This window comes from Pseudophryne corroboree, chromosome 8 (genome assembly GCF_028390025.1).
Source record: "Pseudophryne corroboree isolate aPseCor3 chromosome 8, aPseCor3.hap2, whole genome shotgun sequence".
Classification (NCBI taxonomy): domain Eukaryota; kingdom Metazoa; phylum Chordata; class Amphibia; order Anura; family Myobatrachidae; genus Pseudophryne; species Pseudophryne corroboree.
Genome location: NC_086451.1, coordinates 207,698,954 through 207,720,553, shown reverse-complemented (window position 1 = coordinate 207,720,553; position 21,600 = coordinate 207,698,954). Strand labels below are relative to the sequence as shown.

General features: G+C 48.1%; 1 protein-coding gene across 2 annotated transcripts in view; it reads left to right on the top strand.

The window, feature by feature from the left end:
• Nucleotides 1-21,600, top strand: part of LOC134948821 (G-protein coupled receptor 83-like) — a 186,629-nt gene that overhangs the window by 159,820 nt on the left and 5,209 nt on the right. For both annotated transcript variants that reach the window (XM_063937067.1, XM_063937066.1), the window contains exon 3: nt 21,426-21,559. In XM_063937067.1, the coding sequence (XP_063793137.1) occupies nt 21,426-21,559 (134 nt within the window). The remainder of the gene's footprint in view (nt 1-21,425; nt 21,560-21,600) is intronic.

Genomic DNA, 21,600 nt, shown 5'->3' with positions numbered 1-21,600 from the left:
ACACATGCACAGCACCTGACATACACATGTAGGTACGCGCCACCTGACACACACACACGTACACGCACGACACCTGACACACGTACGTACACGCACGGCACCTGACACACACGTACGTGCACGCACGGCACCTGACGCACACGTACATACTAGTGATGAGTGGGTTCGGTTCGTCGGAATCCGAACCCCCCGAACTTCACCCATTTTACACGGGTCCGAGGCAGGTTCGAACCTTCCCGCCTCGCTTGGCTAACCCGAGCGCGCCCGAACGTTGTCATCCCGCTGTCGGATTCTCGCGAGATTCGGATGTCTGCATTCGTGGACATGGGACCCCTTTCAGTCCGTCTGGTCCGTGTGTTCGGTTTGTTTTGCCAAGTACGTGGATTTAATCTGGAACCTGGATCAGGTGAGTATAATTATCTTTTTTCTAAATCGTCCTAGTGGATGCTGGGGTTCCTGAAAGGACCATGGGGAATAGCGGCTCCGCAGGAGACAGGGCACAAAAAGTAAAGCTTTCCGATCAGGTGGTGTGCACTGGCTCCTCCCCCTATGACCCTCCTCCAAGCCTCAGTTAGATTTTTGTGCCCGGCCGAGAAGGGTGCAATCTAGGTGGCTCTCCTAAAGAGCTGCTTAGAGAAAGTTTAGCTTAGGTTTTTTATTTTACAGTGAGTCCTGCTGGCAACAGGATCACTGCAACGAGGGACTTAGGGGAGAAGAAGTGAACTCACCTGCGTGCAGGATGGATTGGCTTCTTGGCTACTGGACATCAGCTCCAGAGGGACGATCACAGGTACAGCCTGGATGGTCACCGGAGCCTCGCCGCCGGCCCCCTTGCAGATGCTGAAACATGAAGAGGTCCAGAATCGGCGGCAGAAGACTCCTCAGTCTTCTAAAGGTAGCGCACAGCACAGCAGCTGCGCCATTTTCCTCTCAGCACACTTCACACGGCAGTCACTGAGGGTGCAGGGCGCTGGGAGGGGAGCGCCCTGGGAGGCAAATGAAAACCTATTTGGCTAAAAAATACCTCACATATAGCCTCCGGGGGCTATATGGAGATATTTAACCCCTGCCAGAATACACTAAAGAGCGGGAGACGAGCCCGCCGGAAAAGGGGCGGGGCCTATCTCCTCAGCACACAGCGCCATTTTCCTTACACAGCTCCGCTGGTCAGGACGGCTCCCAGGTCTCTCCCCTGCACTGCACTACAGAAACAGGGTAAAACAAGAGAGGGGGGGCAAAATAGTGGCAAAAATTATATTATAAAACCAGCTATACAGGGAGCACTTATTATAAGGCTATCCCTGTCATATATAGCGCTTTTGGTGTGTGCTGGCAAACTCTCCCTCTGTCTCCCCAAAGGGCTAGTGGGGTCCTGTCTTCGTTAAGAGCATTCCCTGTGTGTCTGCTGTGTGTCGGTACGTGTGTGTCGACATGTATGAGGACGATATTGGTGTGGAGGCGGAGCAATTGCCAAATATGGGGATGTCACCTCCTAGGGGGTCGACACCAGAATGGATGCCTTTATTTATGGAATTACGGGATAGTGTCAACACGCTAAAGCAGTCGTTTGACGACATGAGACGGCCGGACAATCAGTTAGTGCCTGTCCAGGCGCCTCAAACACCGTCAGGGGCTGTAAAACGCCCTTTGCCTCAGTCGGTCGACACAGACCCAGACACAGGCACTGATTCCAGTGGCGACGGTGACGAATCAACCATATTTTCCAGTAGGGCCACACGTTATATGATTTTGGCAATGAAGGAGGCGTTACATTTAGCTGATACTACAGGTACCACTAAACAGGGTATTATGTGGGGTGTGAAAAAACTACCTATAGTTTTTTCCTAAATCAGAAGAACTAAATGATGTATGTGATGAAGCGTGGGTTGCCCCCGATAAAAAGATGCTAATTTCAAAGAAGTTATTGGCTTTATACCCTTTCCCGCCAGAGGTTAGGGCGCGCTGGGAAACACCTCCTAGGGTGGACAAGGCGCTCACACGCTTATCTAAACAAGTGGCGTTACCCTCTCCTGAGACGGCCGCACTTAAAGATCCAGCAGATAGGAGGATGGAAAATATCCAAAAAAGTATATACACACATACAGGTGTTATACTACGACCAGCTATAGCGACAGCCTGGATGTGCAGTGCTGGAGTAGCTTGGTCAGAGTCCCTGATTGAAAATATTGATACCCTGGATAGGGACAATGTTTTACTGTCTTTAGAGCAAATAAAGGATGCATTTCTTTATATGCGTGATGCACAGAGGGATATCTGCACACTGGCATCACGGGTAAGTGCTATGTCCATTTCGGCCAGAAGAAGTTTATGGACGCGACAGTGGTCAGGCGATGCGGACTCAAAACGGCATATGGAAGTTTTGCCGTATAAAGGGGAGGAGTTATTTGGAGTCGGTCTATCAGATTTGGTGGCCACGGCTACAGCCGGGAAATCCACCTTTTTACCTCAAGCTACTCCCCATCAGAAAAAGACACCGACTTTTCAACCGCAGCCCTTTCGTTCCTTTAAAAACAAGAGAGCAAAGGGATATTCATATCTGCCACGAGGCAGAGGAAGGGGGAAGAGACACCAACAGGCAGCTCCTTCCCAGGAACAGAAGCCCTCCCCCGCTTCTACAAAAGCCTCAGCATGACGCTGGGGCTTCTCAAGCGGACTCGGGGGCGGTGGGCGGTCGTCTCAAGAATTTCAGCGCGCAGTGGGCTCACTCGCAGGTAGATCCCTGGATCCTGCAGATAATATCTCAGGGGTACAGGTTGGAACTAGAGACAGATCCGCCTCGCCGTTTCCTGAAGTCTGCTTTACCAACGTCCCCCTCCGAAAGGGAGACGGTTTTGGAAGCCATTCACAAGCTGTACTCTCAGCAGGTGATAGTCAAGGTACCTCTTCTACAACAGGGAAAGGGGTATTATTCCACTCTATTTGTGGTACCGAAGCCGGACGGCTCGGTAAGACCTATTCTAAATCTGAAGTCCTTGAACCTGTACATAAAGAAGTTCAAGTTCAAAATGGAGTCACTCAGAGCAGTGATAGCGAACCTGGAAGAAGGGGACTTTATGGTGTCCTTGGACATCAAGGATGCGTACCTCCACGTTCCAATTTACCCCTCACACCAGGGGTACCTCAGGTTCGTTGTACAAAACTGTCACTATCAGTTTCAGACGCTGCCGTTCGGATTGTCCACGGCACCTCGGGTCTTTACAAAGGTAATGGCCGAGATGATGATTCTTCTTCGAAGAAAAGGCGTATTAATTATCCCATACTTGGACGATCTCCTAATAAGGGCAAGATCCAGAGAACAGCTAGAGATGGGATTAGCACTGTCTCAAGAAGTGCTAAAACAGCACGGCTGGATTCTGAATATTCCAAAATCCCAGTTAATGCCGACAACTCGTCTGCTGTTCCTAGGGATGATTCTGGACACGGTTCAGAAAAAGGTTTTTCTCCCGGAGGAAAAAGCCAAGGAGTTATCCGAGCTTGTCAGGAACCTCCTAAAACCAGGAAAGGTGTCTGTACATCAATGCACAAGAGTCCTGGGAAAAATGGTGGCTTCTTACGAAGCAATTCCATTCGGCAGATTCCATGCACGAATTTTTCAGAGGGATCTGTTGGACAAATGGTCAGGGTCGCATCTTCAGATGCACCAGCGGATAACCCTGTCTCCAAGGACAAGGGTATCTCTTCTGTGGTAGTTGCAGAGTGCTCATCTATTGGAGGGCCGCAGATTCGGCATACAGGATTGGATCCTGGTGACCACGGACGCCAGCCTGAGAGGCTGGGGAGCAGTCACACAAGGAAGAAACTTCCAGGGAGTGTGGACGAGCCTGGAAACGTCTCTTCACATAAACATTCTGTAACTAAGAGCAATCTACAATGCTCTAAGCCAGGCAGAACCTCTGCTTCAAGGAAAACCGGTGTTGATCCAGTCGGACAACATCACGGCAGTCGCCCATGTAAACAGACAGGGCGGCACAAGAAGCAGGAGTGCAATGGCAGAAGCTGCACGGATTCTTCGCTGGGCAGAGAATCATGTGATAGCACTGTCAGCAGTGTTCATCCCGGGAGTGGACAACTGGGAAGCAGACTTCCTCAGCAGACACGACCTTCACCCAGGAGAGTGGGGACTTCATCCAGAAGTCTTCCACATGCTGGTAACCCGTTGGGAAAGACCAATGGTGGACATGATGGCGTCTCGCCTCAACAAAAAACTGGACAGGTATTGCGCCAGGTCAAGAGATCCGCAGGCAATAGCTGTGGACGCGCTGGTAACGCCTTGGGTGTACCAGTCGGTGTATGTGTTTCCTCCTCTGCCTCTCATACCAAAAGTATTGAGAATTATACGGCAAAGAGGCGTAAGAACGATACTAGTGGTTCCGGATTGGCCAAGAAGGACTTGGTACCCGGAACTTCAAGAGATGATCACGGAAGATCCGTGGCCTCTACCTCTAAGGAGGGACTTGCTTCAGCAGGGTCCCTGTCTGTTTCAAGACTTACCGCGGCTGCGTTTGACGGCATGGCGGTTGAACGCCGGATCCTAAAGGAAAAAGGCATGCCGGAAGAAGCCATTCCTACTTTGATTAAAGCAAGGAAGGAAGTAACCGTGCAACACTATCACCGCATTTGGCGAAGATATGTTGCGTGGTGCGAGGATCGGAGTGCTCCGACGGAGGAATTTCAACTGGGTCGATTCCTACATTTCCTGCAATCAGGATTGTCTATGGGTCTCAAATTGGGATCTATTAAGGTTCAAATTTCGGCCCTGTCGATTTTCTTTCAAAAAGAATTGGCTTCAGTTCCTGAAGTCCAGACTTTTGTTAAGGGAGTGCTGCATATACAGCCTCCTGTGGTGCCTCCAGTGGCACCGTGGGATCTCAATGTGGTTTTGGAATTTCTAAAATCTCATTGGTTTGAACCACTAAAAAAGGTGGATTTAAAATATCTCACATGGAAAGTGACCATGTTACTAGCCCTGGCTTCGGCCAGGAGAGTGTCAGAACTGGCAGCTTTATCTTACAAAAGCCCATATCTGATTTTCCATTCGGACAGGGCAGAACTGCGGACTCGTCCGCATTTTCTCCCTAAGGTGGTGTCGGCATTTCATCTGAACCAGCCTATTGTAGTGCCTGCGGCTACAAGTGACTTGGAGGACTCCAAGTTACTGGACGTTGTCAGAGCATTAAAAATATATATTGCAAGGACAGCTGGAGTCAGAAAATCTGACTCGTTGTTTATATTGTATGCACCCAACAAGATGGGTGCTCCTGCGTCTAAGCAGACGATTGCTCGTTGGATCTGTAGCACAATCCAACTTGCACATTCTGTGGCAGGCCTGCCACAGCCTAAATCTGTTAAGGCCCACTCCACAAGGAAGGTGGGCTCATCTTGGGCGGCTGCCCGAGGGGTCTCGGCATTACAACTTTGCCGAGCAGCTACGTGGTCAGGGGAGAACACATTTGTAAAATTTTACAAATTTGATACTCTGGCTAAGGAGGACCTGGAGTTCTCTCATTCGGTGCTGCAGAGTCATCCGCACTCTCCCGCCTGTTTGGGAGCTTTGGTATAATCCCCATGGTCCTTTCAGGAACCCCAGCATCCACTAGGACGATAGAGAAAATAAGAATTTACTTACCGATAATTCTATTTCTCGGAGTCCGTAGTGGATGCTGGGCGCCCATCCCAAGTGCGGATTATCTGCAATAATTGTACATAGTTATTGTTAACTAATTCGGGTTATTGTTTAGGAAGCCATCTTTCAGAGGCTCCTCTGTTATCATACTGTTAACTGGGTTTTGATCACAAGTTGTACGGTGTGATTGGTGTGGCTGGTATGAGTCTTACCCGAGATTCAAAATTCCTCCCTTATTGTGTACGCTCGTCCGGGCACAGTACCTAACTGAGGCTTGGAGGAGGGTCATAGGGGGAGGAGCCAGTGCACACCACCTGATCGGAAAGCTTGACTTTTTGTGCCCTGTCTCCTGCGGAGCCGCTATTCCCCATGGTCCTTTCAGGAACCCCAGCATCCACTACGGACTCCGAGAAATAGAATTATCGGTAAGTAAATTCTTATTATTTTCAGTTACCCGTGGATTCTACTTGGAGAAGAGGACCGACTGCTTCGTGTCAACATAGGTAAGTATGTGTGTGTCGGCAGGTGTGAAATAAAGTTATACTTTCACGGTGTCTGTGTCCTGTTTTTATTTGGGTATTTTTTTCCCAGTAGAACTACAGGTACCAGCGGGCCCGTTTTTCTCCAGCATGCTGGTACTTGTGGTTCTCAAAGTACCAGCTTGCGGGGGAGGCTTGCTGGGACTTGTAGTACTACTGGAAAAAACAATATTCTTTCAATTTTCTCAAGGCTATCAGCCTCCCATCCGCAGCCCTTTTATGGGGGGGACAGCCTCGGGCTTCACCCCTGGCCCTTGGGTGGCTGGGGGGGGGGACCCCTTGATTGAAGGGGTCCCCACTCCCCCAGGGTACCCCGGCCAGGGGTGACTAGTTGGATATTTAATGCCACGGCCGCAGGGCACTGTATAAAAGTGACCCCCGGCTGTGGCATTATCTGTCCAGCTAGTGGAGCCCGATGCTGGTGTAAAAAATAAGGAGGACCCCTACTCTTTTTGTCCCCCGTATTTTTTGCACCAGGCGCAGAGCCTGGTGCTGGTTTTAAAAATACGTGGGATCCCCTGTCCGTTTTCCCCCCGGATTTTTAGAACCAGGACCGGCTCGAAGAGCCCGAGGCTGGTTATGCTTTAAGGGGGGACTCCACGCAATTTTTTTTACGGGTTTTTCACATTCCATTTAAAAAATAATAATAATCTTTTAAAAAATATATAAATAATACTTGTGCCTCCAAAAAAGACAAACCAAGTACCTAATCCCTTCTAATATAAATAGATATGATATTACCAAAAAAGAAAACTGCAAAAAAAACATGTTTTTACATTTTTTTATTAGATTCCGCCAGCAAAGTGTGGCGGATTGAAAATGACGAATTTACTGTTTAAAAGCACTGTTGTCGAATTTACAAACTTCAATTGAATATACTTTTGTCGAATTGCCGCATTTGTACCATTGCAGAAAAGTCGAATTTGTCAAATGTCGAATTTTTAAAAAAATCGAATTTTGAAAGCCTGTAAGAATAGGCCCCGCCCCCTTCTTCACATCAGCCGTCCCCTTCTACCCCTGTACCTTGCTCTCTCCTGTCTGTGTTCTCTCCCGTCTGTAGGACTAGGCCCCGCCCCCTTCTTACCCTCCAGTGACTGCTCTCTCCTGACAAGTGGACCAGGCATGCCCCTACACGCTGCTGGTGTCTTCATTGTTACTTGGTCTGGAGCTCCGTTGGGAAGAGAACTCACGTGAGCTCATTAAGAATGAGGAACTGGGATGCTTTAATTTTATTGTGAGTAGTGTAGTGTGGTGATGTAGTATGTTGTATGGGGGGTATAGTGTAATTATGAAGTGCAGCATATGGGAGGGCTATAGCATAGTGATGTAGTGTGGCATATGGGGGGTGGTAGCGCATAAGCGTGCGTACAGGGGGTGCCTGGTGCGCACAGGCACTCCCTAATGTCCAGCACCGCTGCACGCCACGCTTGCTGTAGCACAGTGATCACTGAGTGTGTGATCGGTGGAGCCTAGCCTGCAGCTCATTTCCGTACCTCCCACCACCGATGCGCCCGCCCCCCCTCTGCCTGCTGCTAATACTATGCTGAGTGCATTAGTTGGCGGCCTCACTGGGGGGACTGGCGTCACCTTGCAATGTGACTTGGTGATGTCCGCCCATGCTCTCCTCCCGCCCACCTGTGCTTTCCTCCCGCTGCGGTCTCTCAGTCCTAGTGTGCCGCGGCCGCCACACCACTGGGGACTGGGAGCCGCCGGCAGACACATTCTGCTGAGACTTACTTGTCAGTGCGGGTTCCGGACGGCAGGCGGCGGGTGGGAGGGCAGTCGGGGAGCAGGTGTCACAAGGAGTGTGTGGGTAACTAATTCACAATACTTCCGCTCAACGTGGCACTGCTGGTCCTTCATCTCCCATGTCTCTTCACCAGGTGGCGGGCGGCCCGGAAATTAAGTGATGTGTTGTGCAGCAGTCAGTGTGAAGTGACTGTGAGTAACACTGGTGGTGCTGATGATGCTGCTGCAGAATCGGGAAGCAATTAATTCATAAATATAATGTACTCTATCAATGTATTATACATACATAAACATGGACATACGTGTATTTGTGTATACATGTATATACATGAGTGTGTGTTTGTGTGTATATATATATATATATATATATATATATATATATATATGACTTGGGGTTTGTTTTATTAGATAGAGCATGTCCCAGTGAAGTGCCTTTTGGGGTTGTGGTTTTTCAGAAAGTTACAGGTTTTTTTTAATTAAGAGAAATATGCCCCATTAGAGATCGGGCATTTCAATTTGTTGCGCCTGCACAGTGGCCGCCAGCAGGGGGTGTATTAGAGTGCCTTCACTTGAGAGCCGCAATATGGCCGCCTTCTCCCCGGTTATTCTGTAAATAGGAAAATAACCTCACAGGTTCACATAGGGCAGAGTTGCCACCACTAGTGCAGGGCTGTAACGTACAGTACTAAGGAAAAGCCATATACTAAAGCGGCACGGTGACCTCACCCCTCTCAGAGATACCAGGGCGCAGCACACTGTACGGGGTACACTTGGTACACACACCTGTTAGCTCAGGGCAGCACTATAGGACCCTCCTGTAATGCTGTGCTGGAGGCGTGTAGTGATCAGGGCACTGGGAGACTGGCTGGCTGGTCTCCGTCTCTGCTGCCTATAGAACTTCCACCTCTGTTATATATCAGGGCTGCTCTCCTGTGTGTTCTCTTCCTCTCCTACTTCACACTGGAACTAGCCGCCCAGAGAACGAGAGGGCAGCGGCTGACATCAGAGAGGGTGCAGCAATCTGTGTGGGCAGAGCCCCTCACAGCAAGGTGTCCTTTTGCTGTGCCCCATGTAATCACTGTGATCCATACAGACTCTCACCCTGGTAAGCTCTCTATTTATTATTTATTTTTGTACACTGCAGCATGCTCGAGGGAAGGGAGCAGGCACCCCCCCATCCCCACCCCACCGCCACTACTCCTCCGCCAGCATCACTGCCGAGCCGGTCAGTGTTCCGGTGGCAATGAGCAGTAGGCAGCCACCAGCAACAACAGCCAGGAAGCTGTTACTCCCGGCAGCAGTAGCGTCAAGCTGCAATTCAGCCAGCGGCACGATGATCCGGGAGACAGTGGCAGCACAGGGAAGCAGTACCCCCTCCAATCGCAGCACCAACCTGGAGACTGAGGCAGCAACCCACCCCCAGCAGCAGCACCACCCTGATGATAGGTAAGATGCATTTTGGTGTCACAAGAAGGTGGCCGGAGTAGTGGCTGGCTGTGGTCACACCCCGGGCAAAAGTGATAGTGATTTCAGTGTTCCCTTGCGCGGGGATTGGATGTGTAGATGTATGGAGGCTATGTTTGTATAGATGTGAGCGGCAGTGTGCGGATGTATGAGAGCGGCAATGTACGGCTGTATGAGTGCGATGGTGTGCGGCTGTAAGAGTGCGATGGTGTGCGGCTGTAAGATTGCGATGGTGTGCGGCTGTAAGAGTGCAATGGTGTGCGGCTGTAAGAGTGCAATGGTGTGCGGCTGTAAGAGTGCAATGGTGTGCGGCTGTAAGAGTGCAATGGTGTGCGGCTGTAAGAGTGCGGCAGTGTGCGGCTGTAAGAGTGCGGCAGTGTGCGGATGTATGAGAGCGGGGTTGTACGGATGTATGAGAGCGGCAGTGTATGGATGTATGAGAGCAGCAGTGTACAGTTGTGTGAGAGCGGCAGTGTATGGATGGCAGCATCATGGGGAGGGATGTCAGAATGCTGTTATAGGGTTCCTAATACAAAATGGAATCCGTATAGTGGGCGGGGCTGCACCATGGCACCACAATGGGCTTGATGGGCAGGTAGTGCGGCAAGCACACCCAAATTGGCGTCTGACGTCGCCCGCAGTCCACACTGTTGTGAGGAGTCAGAGTTAATTTTGACTGTGTAGTGTACTCACAGAGGACCTACCGCCCGTCCCCTCCTCGCATCTGAGCAGCAGGTCAGTCTCTTATTTTCTTTTTAATCAGGAGAGGCCGAGTGAACTCTGAGCAGGGGGGCAGAGCTACATGGGACCCAGAGGGGCTGCTGTGCTGTCAGAGAGGAAGAGAGAGATGAAGCTACTGCAGATCCCCAGCTGATTGTGAGGTGCCGGGTTGAAGGGTGATGTGATCACCCTTCTCCCTCGCTGCAGCTGGGGACCGCATCTAGGCTTCCTCCATCGAGTGCATGCGGCGCAGCAGTGGGCGGCGTGTAATGAGTTTGTCTGACTCATTATACTGCTGCCTGTTGTGGACACCTCCGTCCGTACGGACTGGTGTACATGCCCAGCACAGAGGTGACAGTGTTGGTAGAAGTGCTGCCCAGCTCTGACCCTGCAGGCCTCCCTGATCTGGCTGCGGCCGCTGCTGCTGTGGCCTGAAACCCCTGCCGGTCCCCTCCATAGACTTCCGCCTGGCCAGCGCTGAGGTACTAGGGGTAGCCCAGCTGCGGGAAGGGTATGTCTCTGGCTTTCTCTTCGGCAGGGGAAGGTGACAGCGGCGGAGGAAGTGCTGCCCACCTCAGACACTACAGGCCTCCCCGATCCAGCTGCGGCCACAGCTGATGCTGCCAGAACCCCCTGCTGGTCTCCTTTGTTGACTGCCGCATGGCCAGTGCTGAAGTACTGGGGGTAAGCCAGCTACGGGAAGAGTGTCTCTGCCTCTGGCTCTCTCTCTCTGGCAGGGGAAGGAAGGGCTGATTCTCTGGCACAACAGGGAGGGCTGGGCTGCAGGAACACAGCACTGGAAGAAACAGGAGGCCGAACTCATGACCAAAAAGTGAGCAGTGCAGTGATCAGCCCCCTAGTCTTTCCCTCTCTCTGGGTGCAGAGCTGTATTCTACAGAGAGAGCTGGGATGGGAAGAAGGGGAACGGCACTTGACATACACATACACGCGCAACCTGACACACACATACACGTGCGGCACCTGACACACACACACGTAGCATCAGACACAATAAAATAAACATGCAGCACCTGACCCACACATACACGCGCAACACCTGACACACACACATATACACGTGCGGCACCTGACACACACACGTAGCATCAGACACAATTAAATAAACATGCAGCACCTGACACATGCATATACACGCAGCACCTGACACATACATATACACGCACACCATCAGACACACACATACACATGCAGCACCTTACTCACACACACATAGACACGTGTAGTACCTGACGCACACACATGTACACGCGCAGCACCTGACGCACACTCATGTACACACGCAGCACCTGACGCACACTCATGTACACGCGCAGCACCTAATGCACACTCATGTACACACGCAGCACCCGACGCACACTCATGTACACGCGCAGCACCTAATGCACACTCATGTACACGCGCAGCACCTGATGCACACATGTACACGCGCAGCACCTGACACAGACATACGTATTCATGCACAGCACCAGACCTACCCTTGTACACACGCGGAGCACCTGATACTCACACACATATACACCCGCAACACCTGACACACATACACGTGCGGCAGCTGACGCATACACACGCACCATCAGACACACTCGTATATACACGCAGCACCTGACACACATACACACACACACAGGAGCTGATACACAGGCAGCACCTGACACACACACACACATATACACGCGCAGCACCTGACACCACGCACTCACACGTACAAGCAATGCATTTCACGCCTACCTCCAGCCTCAGTCACAGGCTGCTGCCGCCTACCCCCCTCCCTGCATCAGCTGCAAAGGCAGCAAAATATTTTGACCAAAGTCTAAAGGCCCATACACATTAAACGATGTCGCTCTGTGAGCGACATCATCTAATGTTTCCCCCGGCCGGCCGGCGGCCAACTGTACACGCTGAGCGATATGACCGCTCATATCGCTCAGTGACGTCACGCCCCCGCCAGCCCTGCATGAAGGTCGTGGACGACAGTCCACATCCTTCATGCATGACCTACCGACAGCGACGATTGTTGCCGACCCGCGGGGCCGCGCATCGTTCGTCGCTGGCGGCATACACACTTAACGATAAAACGAGCGACATCGCTCAAGGAGGGGGAAAATGAGCGACGTTGCTCATTAAATCGTTAAGTGTGTATGGACCTTAAACAATTCGGTTTGGTTAATAAAATAATTTTGCACAGAACAGTGATGTTATACGAACATTTTCATTAAACATTTAAAAAATCAAATGTTTATTCTTACAGTGAAATTTTACATTTCTGAATAAAAAGAATAAATTTAAAAAAAGCGATGAAATTCCATAGACAAAAAACCTTACGGTTTCACATGTCCCATTAAGGCTTCTTAGACATGATCGAAATTTCAGAAACCTGTTGTAACTCTTCCACTCAAACTCCAAAAAGCAATGAAATTCCGATCATTAAGGCTGACGCCTTAATGGACGTGTTCCTTGCGCAATACAGATATGGTATGCCATCACAGCCTGTGGGTAAGTGCAGATTCAGCACTCTCACAGAGTGAGATTGCTGTCACTCACACAATGGTGGAGCTGCTAATTCACAGATTTGTGTGCTCATTGGAATACACACATGCAGTCTATGCAACTGAAGGTCTGAGCGGAAGACAAAGCTGCTCAGATGAGGTAAGAGTGTTGTTGATTGGAGGGAGGAGAGCGGTGTGGATGGGGGAACAGAAGTGTGTGGATAGAGTTGAACACTAAGCAGCACTGATGGGGGGGACAAAGAAACACAGGGGGTAATTCAGACCGCAGCAGCAGCAATCGCAGTCTGAATTAGTTTAGTGAGGTGCGCACGTGCAATGGCCGCACTGCGCGTGCGTACCCCAGGAGCCCAGTGAGATGCTATCAGCATCTCACTGGCTGCGATCACCCTGCCTGATTGATAGGCAGAGGTGGTTGCGGGGAAGGAGGGGGGCGTGCAAACAGCGTTAGCATGCCATTGGCAGGGCATGGTCTGCACAACGGAGGCGTTTCCAGACCACTGGGGGGTGGGCTGTAGCGGTTATCCCCCTGCCAAGAGCACATGATCCACGAAATTTACCTTCAGGATGTCAGCTACATGAATGGGGTAAGAGTGGTGTGGATAGGGGGTAGATTAAGCAGCAAGTATGGGAAGGGAGACAGAGCGGTGCAGATGGGTTGAAAACACTGGCATGGATGGGTAGAAAACTGGTGCAGATGGGAGAGAAAATAGTGTGCCATGTACTGAAGGCGGCAGAGTGACGTTGAAGAAGGAAACACTGAGCAGCACAGAGAGAAGGGAACGGTGGTACAGACAAGGCACAGGTGGGGAAAGACAGATGGTGCAGATAAGTTAGTACAGACTAGCACAGATGGGAGAACACAGCAGTAGGGATTGGGGAAGACAGGGCAGCATGGGGGTGTATAGGGGAAGTAAGTGTAGATGCATAGACCGTAGATAGGGTATTATAGTTTTAGCAATTAACCAAGATGTTTGAGGGAGCTAAATGTGTATACTATGTGAGATGGATGTATGGAGTCAGAAGGATGTTGTAACAAGGTGGGATGGTTGTGGTGACCGAATGGGATGGTTGTGGGCACTGTGTGGGATGGGAGCACCACAAAACTGCTCAGACCTTCAGTTGCATAGACTGCATGTGTGTATTCCAATGAGCACACAAATCTGTGAATTAGCAGCTCCACCATTGTGTGAGTGACAGCAATCTCACTCTGTGAGAGTGCTGAATCTGCACTTACCCACAGGCTGTGATGGCATACCATATCTGTATTGCGCAAGGAACACGTCCATTAAGGCGTCAGCCTTAATGATCGGAATTTCATTGCTTTTTGGAGTTTGAGTGGAAGAGTTACAACAGGTTTCTGAAATTTCGATCATGTCTAAGAAGCCTTAATGGGACATGTGAAACCGTAAGGTTTTTTGTCTATGGAATATATATATATATATATATATACACACATGTAACCCTTATTTTCTGTATGTTGTTTTATTTCTCATAAGTGCACCCGCAGATCTAATTTTTTTGGGGAGGTAGCTAACTTCACTTCATGGATGCTCTGTAAGTACAGTATATACATAATTTTATTCCCCCTGACTGGCATGAACCCCTCTCTTTCCCCTGCAGCACTCAGTGAGTGGTGACTTACTGTCTCAGTGACAGTCTCTGCTGAACTGTCTCAGCTGTATCCTCTGGCAGCATCTCTCTGAGGACGGTATGTGCTAAAGGGAAAATGTGGTAAAATCCCCATTTTCGGGTGTTTTACCACATTTTCATATGTACCAACCCCCGGCCGCACCATTTTCGACGTACAGGTATCGCCATCTTTTGATGGCAATACCCTATAGAAGCCTATTGGTTTCTTACCGCCGGCCACTGAATCCTGCCGCCCCACACCGCTGATGCCGACTCTCCTCCCCCCGGCATACCTACGTCTAGGCAGCTTGGTCCCGGAAGTCAAACTCCTCCTCCCCCTAGCAACACATCCGGAGGTCCTTCTGGCTGCAGGGAGGAGGAGGCCTTCAGGACAGCCTGCTGCTGCTTTTGGCCTGGGAGGAGTGTGGAGAGCCCAGGGATGTGATGGAGATGGATGTGATGCACACATCCATCTCACAGGTATTGCGGGGGGCCTCAGTGACAGAAATACATTAAGTATGTTTGCTGCAGACAGGGCTAGGAAATACTAATCAGCTTGATACTGATAGGGTAAAGTGGATCGCCCTAAAAGGTGCACCTATTCATTTCCCTAAGTGATACCATTCCCTGTCAGAAAGCTCACTGTGCAAGGAGCAAATGCAGGATTTTTAGAGAAGGGTTTCCAAATGCAATCCACAATCTCCCACTCTGCTAAACATTTGAGCAAGTGTGGGAGTCTGGGAGAGCATTAGAAAAACGTAGTACTGACCCCGGACATTAATGTACACATTGGTCTTTTTATACATGGGACCTGTATGGGATACAGATGGGCTATAGGATAGTCTGTATCAAACATATTTAACTAATATAAGTAAAATAACTAATATAAGTAAAATATTCATATCTAATTGCATCTCCTCTGTACAGTCCACACATCCTAACATACAGTATTTTCTTTTTCTTCAATTTGAAATCCTCCTGACCTCTTGCCAACATTTCTGTGTTGCCATATCATGCAGCCCACCAAGAAACTCTGCAATCTGGCTGGACCATAATGCAATAGGAAGCACCTATCTTTATGTATCAATGCCTATTTACCTATAGATTGTAAACTTGCAAGCAGGGCCTTCCTACCTCTATGTCTGTCTGTTATTACCCAGTGTTGTGTTATCACTGTTGTTCCCATTTTTAAGTGCAACAGAATATGCTGTGCTATTTAAGAAACTGTATACACAATAAAATACAACATAGGGGCAACTTTAGTGATCAATGGGGGTCATTCCGAGTTGTTCGCTCGGTAAAAATCTTCGCATCGCAGCGATTTTCCGCTTAATGCGCATGCGCAATGTCCGCACTGCGACTGCGCCAAGTATATTTGCTATGCAGTTAGGATTTTTACTCACGGCTTTTTCTTCGTTCTGGCGATCGTAATGTGATTGACAGGAAATGGGTGTTACTGGGCGGAAACAGGCCGTTTTATGGGCGTGTGGGAAAAAACGCTACCGTTTCCGGAAAAAACGCAGGAGTGGCCGGAGAAACGGGGGAGTGCCTGGGCGGACGCTGGGTGTGTTTGTGACGTCAAACCAGGAACGACAAGCACTGAAATGATCGCAGATGCCGAGTAAGTCTGGAGCTAGACAGGGAGGGAGGAGTGTTCCTGCACAACCTTTCAGAAAATGATAGAACGTATTGTAAACCAACAATCTGGAGAATAATTAAGGAGAAAATTTCCAAAGATAAATCATCCTGCTGGTGGTGCACCCCAAGGTAAAAAGACTAAATTTTAGAAAATTGTTTTGTTCCTTGAAAGAGATCAAGAGAACAGGAAGAAAACCTCTTTGTGGGGGCACTATAGTGCCCCCACAAAGAGGTTTTCTTCCTGTTCTCTTGATCTCTTTCAAGGAACAAAACAATTTTCTAAAAATTAAGTCTGGAGCTACTCAGAAACTACTACGAGGTGTGTAATCGCAATATTGCGAATAAATCGTTAGCAATTTTAAGATGCTAAGATTCACTCCCAGTAGGCGGCGGCTTAGCATGAGCAAATCTGCTAAAATCCGCTTGCGAGCGAACAACTCGGAATGACCCCCAATATACAATAAATGGACTAAACTAATGGTCGCTACACAAACAGGGAGCATTGTAGTGACAATGGCCCTCATTCCGAGTTGTTCGCTCGCAAGGCGATTTTAGCAGAGTTACACACGCTAAGCCGCCGCCTACTGGGAGTGATTCTTAGCTTCTTAAAATTGCGAACGATGTATTCGCAATATTGCGATTACAAACTACTTAGCAGTTTCAGAGTAGCTTCAGACTTACTCGGCATCTGCGATCAGTTCACTGCTTGTCGTTCCTGGTTTGACGTCATAAACACACCCAGCGTTCGCCCAGACACTCCTCCGTTTCTCCAGCCACTCCCGCGTTTTTTCCGGAAACGGTAGCGTTTTTATCCACACGCCCATAAAATGCTGTGTTTCCGCCCAGTAACACCCATTTCCTGTCAATCACACTACGATCGCCGGAGCGAAGAAAAAGCCGTGAGTAAAAAAACTATCTTCATAGCAAAATTACTTGGCGCAGTCGCAGTGCGAACATTGCGCATGCGTACTAAGCAGAAAAACGCTGCGATGCGAAGAAAATTACCGAGCGAACGACTCGGAATGAGGGCCAATATACAATACAAGCTCCACTATAGTAACCAACCTACAAGGAGCATTCTATTGACAGATACTGTATAAATATAGGAAGCGGTCCACAGATGCTCAGTCTTAGAATATCAGGCTATACATTAATATCAGTGTGCTTTACCATTGATACATCTGTGTTGCTGCTCATAAATGGCCTGATTCTCAGTTGAACATCCTGTATATTGTGTACATTTGCACTGCTCATTCTCTGGGACTAAGGGGGTAATTCTGAGTTGATCGCAGCAGGATTTTTGTTAGCAGTTGGGCAAAACCATGTGCACTGCAGGGGAGGCAGATATAACATGTGCAGAGAGAGTTAGATTTGGGTGGGTTATTTTGTTTCTGTGCAGGGTAAATACTGCCTGCTTTATTTTACACTGCAATTTAGATTGCAGATTGAACACACCACACCCAAATCTGACTCTCTCTGCACTTGTTATATCTGCCTCCCCTGCAGTGCACATGGTTTTGCCCAACTGCTAACAAAGGGGGTAATTCCAAGTTGATCGCAGCAGGATTTTTGATAGCAATTGGGCAAAACCATGTGCACTGCAGGGGAGGCAGATATAACATGTGCAGAAAGAGTTAGATTTGGGTGGGTTATTTTGTTTCTGTGCAGGTTAAATACTGTCTGCTTTATTTTTACACTGCAAATTAGATTGCAGATTGAACACACCCCACCCAAATCTAACTCTCTCTGCACATGTTATATCTGCCTCCCGTGCAGTGCACATGGTTTTGCCCAATTGCTAACAAAAATCCTGCTGCGATCAACTTGGAATTACCCCCAAAGATCCTGCTGCGATCAACTCAGAATTACCCCTAAGTGTACACAAGTACTAGTAATACAGGATCAAATAAATTTCAAATGAGTATCCACTTATGGTTGAAGGGTTGTCACCGGGCTATAACGGGTCATTCTCATGTACATGAAGTTTAGTGAGTAAGCCTGCTAATTGAACTGCGAGCCACAGATTGTATAGTAAATTCAAGTCTATCTGACAGCCCCAAAATATCTGACTAAAATCATACCCCAGATATTGCAAGTCCCCTTACACAATTATAACCATGTCCAATAACTACAAATATATCAAAGCTTGGAGAGAGATAAAGTGGAAAGAGATAAAGCACTAACCAGTCAGCATGTAATTGTTATTTTACAGGCTGTGTGGGCATATGTATCAAAGTTTGGGGAGATATAGTGGAGAGAGATAAAGTACAGCCAATCAGCTCCTAATTGCCATGTTACAGGCTGTGTTTAAAAGATGTCTGATTAGTTGCCACTTTACCTCACTCCACTTTATCTCTCTCCAAATTGTTAGAAATCTCCCCCGTGTTCCTGAACTGCCCCCTTCCTTCTACAAGTATTATCATGACCAGGATTGTGCCCTGGTCATAAAGGATCCACTTATAATCATACCATAGATCTACAGGGGCAGCCCAGTACACTTATACTCACCTTTGCTCCTGCTGTGGACCCTTCTTGCTCCATCAATCACAGTGAGTTTGCAGTTATCTCTGATTAAAGGATAGTTCCAGTCAGGGCCGGATCTAGCCCTTGTGGCGCCCCGGGTGAAAAACATAGGGGCGTGGCTTCATGAAGGGGCGTGGTCAGTTATGCCCCCAGTAGTATTGCCCCCAGTAGAGTTGTTGTGCCCCAATAGTATTGCCCCAGAAGAGTTGTGCCCTCTAGTTTGTGCCCTCAGTATTGTCCCCAGTAGATATGTGCTGCTTAAAAAAAAAAAATACTTACCATACCCATTCCTGATTCCCGCCCGCTGCTGTCCTCCGTCTCCGGCCGCCAGAGCCGCTCCTCTGATCTATGGGAGAGACGTCATGATGTCTCTCCCATAGCACCGCATAGACACTAGAGGTCAATCATGACCTCTAGTGTCTATGTGCCGCTCCCACAATGCAGTACGGTGCGCAATGACTTCATTGCACACCGCACAGTCAGCACCGCACAGCACCAGGGGGGGCACCACCAGTAGCGGATCTTGCCATGGCGGCAGCGCCCTCCGGAAGGCGGCACCCCGGGCAAAAATCCTGCGTGCCCCGAGCAAGATACGCTACTGGTTCCAGTCATCTACCAAACAGTTCTTGTATATGCACATGACAGTGATTGGTAGAAATGCCAACATCATCCACCAAACAATGAGGGGGTGGGGTATTCAGAGTTGTTAGCAAACAAAAAAAGTTAGTAATTGGGCAAAACCATGTTGCACTGCAGGTGGGACAGATGTAACATGTGCAGAAAAAGTTAAATCTGTGTGGGTTATATTGTTTCTGAGCAGGGTAAATACTGCCTGCTTTATTTTTACACAGCAATTTAGATTTCAGTTTGAACACACCCCACCTAAATCTAAACCTGACTGCACATGTTACATCTAACCCACCTGCAGTGCACATGGTTTCACCCAATTGCTAACTTATTTGGTTTGCTAACAACTCTGAATAACCCCCAACAATTCTAGCAGCCAACACAGCACACTGCACTGTGGTGCGGATGCACTGTGTTTTGAGGAATATCCAGTTACTGGTAGAGAATGCTGCCGAACTGCTTTAATTGTTGTCTGCCAGCATCCCCTCTCTGACTCCTAGTTGTGGCCATAAAAAGGGCTAAAAATTTTTATTCAATCAGAAGGGGCTGGGCAAAACATTTGCAAACTCCAGTACTGGAAAGTGGTAATAAAAAAAAATGTTTCTTAACTCCGCAATTATTGCACTGCTAATAAATATATTTAACTTTCTTGTTTTTAACTATTGTTTCTTTATTTAATATATTGTTTTCTTTTTCTCTGTAGTAGTTATAGGCTACCTAAAATTGTACAATTGATTTGTTACTATAAGTTCCAGCAAATACTTCAGGCAAAATGGAAGGTGTAATCGTTAGCATTACTTTCTCACAGCACTGAGGTCAAGGGTTCAATATCTACCATGGCCCTTATTATTTTTATTATCCTTTATTAATATTGCGCAGCAGCACCCATTAAACAGTACATAATAAAAAGAGCAAACAAGAAACAGCACTTACAGTTCATGCAATATAGGACAGGTTCCATCAGAGGGAGTATGGAGTATAAGATAGTGTAAGTAAGAAAAGGAAAGGCACATGAAGAAAGAAGTCCCTGCTCTTGCAAGCATACAATCCAAAAGGTGAAGGGCTGAAAGACCGGAGTGACACAGAAGGGGTAGACAGTGAGCATAGACAAGAGGGTTAGGAGGAGAGTTGGCTGGGTTTGGTGAAGAAGTGGGTCTTGAGAGCCCGTTTGAAGTTTTGTAGAGAGGTGGAGAGTTGGATGGGGATAGGTAGAGAATTCCAGAGATAGGGAGCAGCACGTGACAAATCTTGCAGGTAGGAGTGGGAGGAGGTATCAGTTGGCAGGAGAGACGGCGCGCATTAGCAGAGCAAAGAGGATGAGTGGGCAGGGGTGGATTTAGTGGTGACAGCACCCCTAGGCACAATAGTAACGGCCACCCCCTGCATGTCTAATTTTATTATTTTTATTGATTGGATATAAGCCCTCATTTGATGGTAACCAATTTAATAGAATAATAAAAAAAAGTCACAAACTATGACATTTTAATTATGTATACATATTTACTAAGTAGGAAAGCTTACAGGGGCGGTATGTGCATGTCCTACCCGTTTGCACTCCATTCAAGATGGCATATGGTGCAGTACAGTGGAAATATTTTGCAGTTACTGATCCTCATTGGGCTGACAGTACTAACACAAGCATCCAAGAGCCGTCCCTAGCCACGTGCCTCACGTGCCTAATGGGAAATTCGCCAGTGTGGGTGGGAATGTAAAGGGAGATAAGGTCAGAGATGTAAATGGGAGAGCAGTGGGTGAGGGCTTTGTAGGTGAGTGTGCGAAGCTTGAATTGGATTCTGAATGGGAAGGGAAGCCAGTGAAGGTCCTGTAAGAGAGGGGAGGTGGATATACTGTAGTACATTTGGTGAGGAAGATGAGACGGGCAGTAGCATTGAGGATAGGTAGATTGGAGTGGAGAGAGGCATTTTTCAGGGAGGCTAGATAGGAGATTACAATAGTCCAATCTGGAGATGACCATATTGTGTGGCATTTGTATATTCTTCCTGTGCTTGCGTGGGTTTCATCTGGATACTCCCGTTTCCTCTCACAATCCAAAATATATTGGTAGGTTAATTGGCTCAAACAAACAACACAAATTACCCCTAGTGTGTAAGTTATCTGTGTTTCTATGACTTAAACAGAACAGTGCTAATGTGAAACTAAGAATTCAAACACACTTTTACTATAACTTCTAACTCCAAAATCACTGTTACAGAAATATAAGTTCCAACATGAATTTTCATGCAAGCTCACAACAGTTTGGGAACCACAGATTTCCCAAGCCTACCCACATAGCATGATAATACATTCAGTATGACAGCTGTTTATTGTCTTTATTGTCTACAAAACATTTCTCTCTTGTCGTAGGTTATAATGCACCCACTGAAACCCAGGATGTCAACAGTAAAAGGAATAATCTGTATTATTGTCATTTGGTTCATGGCAAGTGGATTCTCATTACCACATGCTGTCTACCAGAAGCTAGAACAGTTTTATATTGGGTAAGTTTGCCAAGTTATAGTTGTCTTCTTTCGAAAACAAA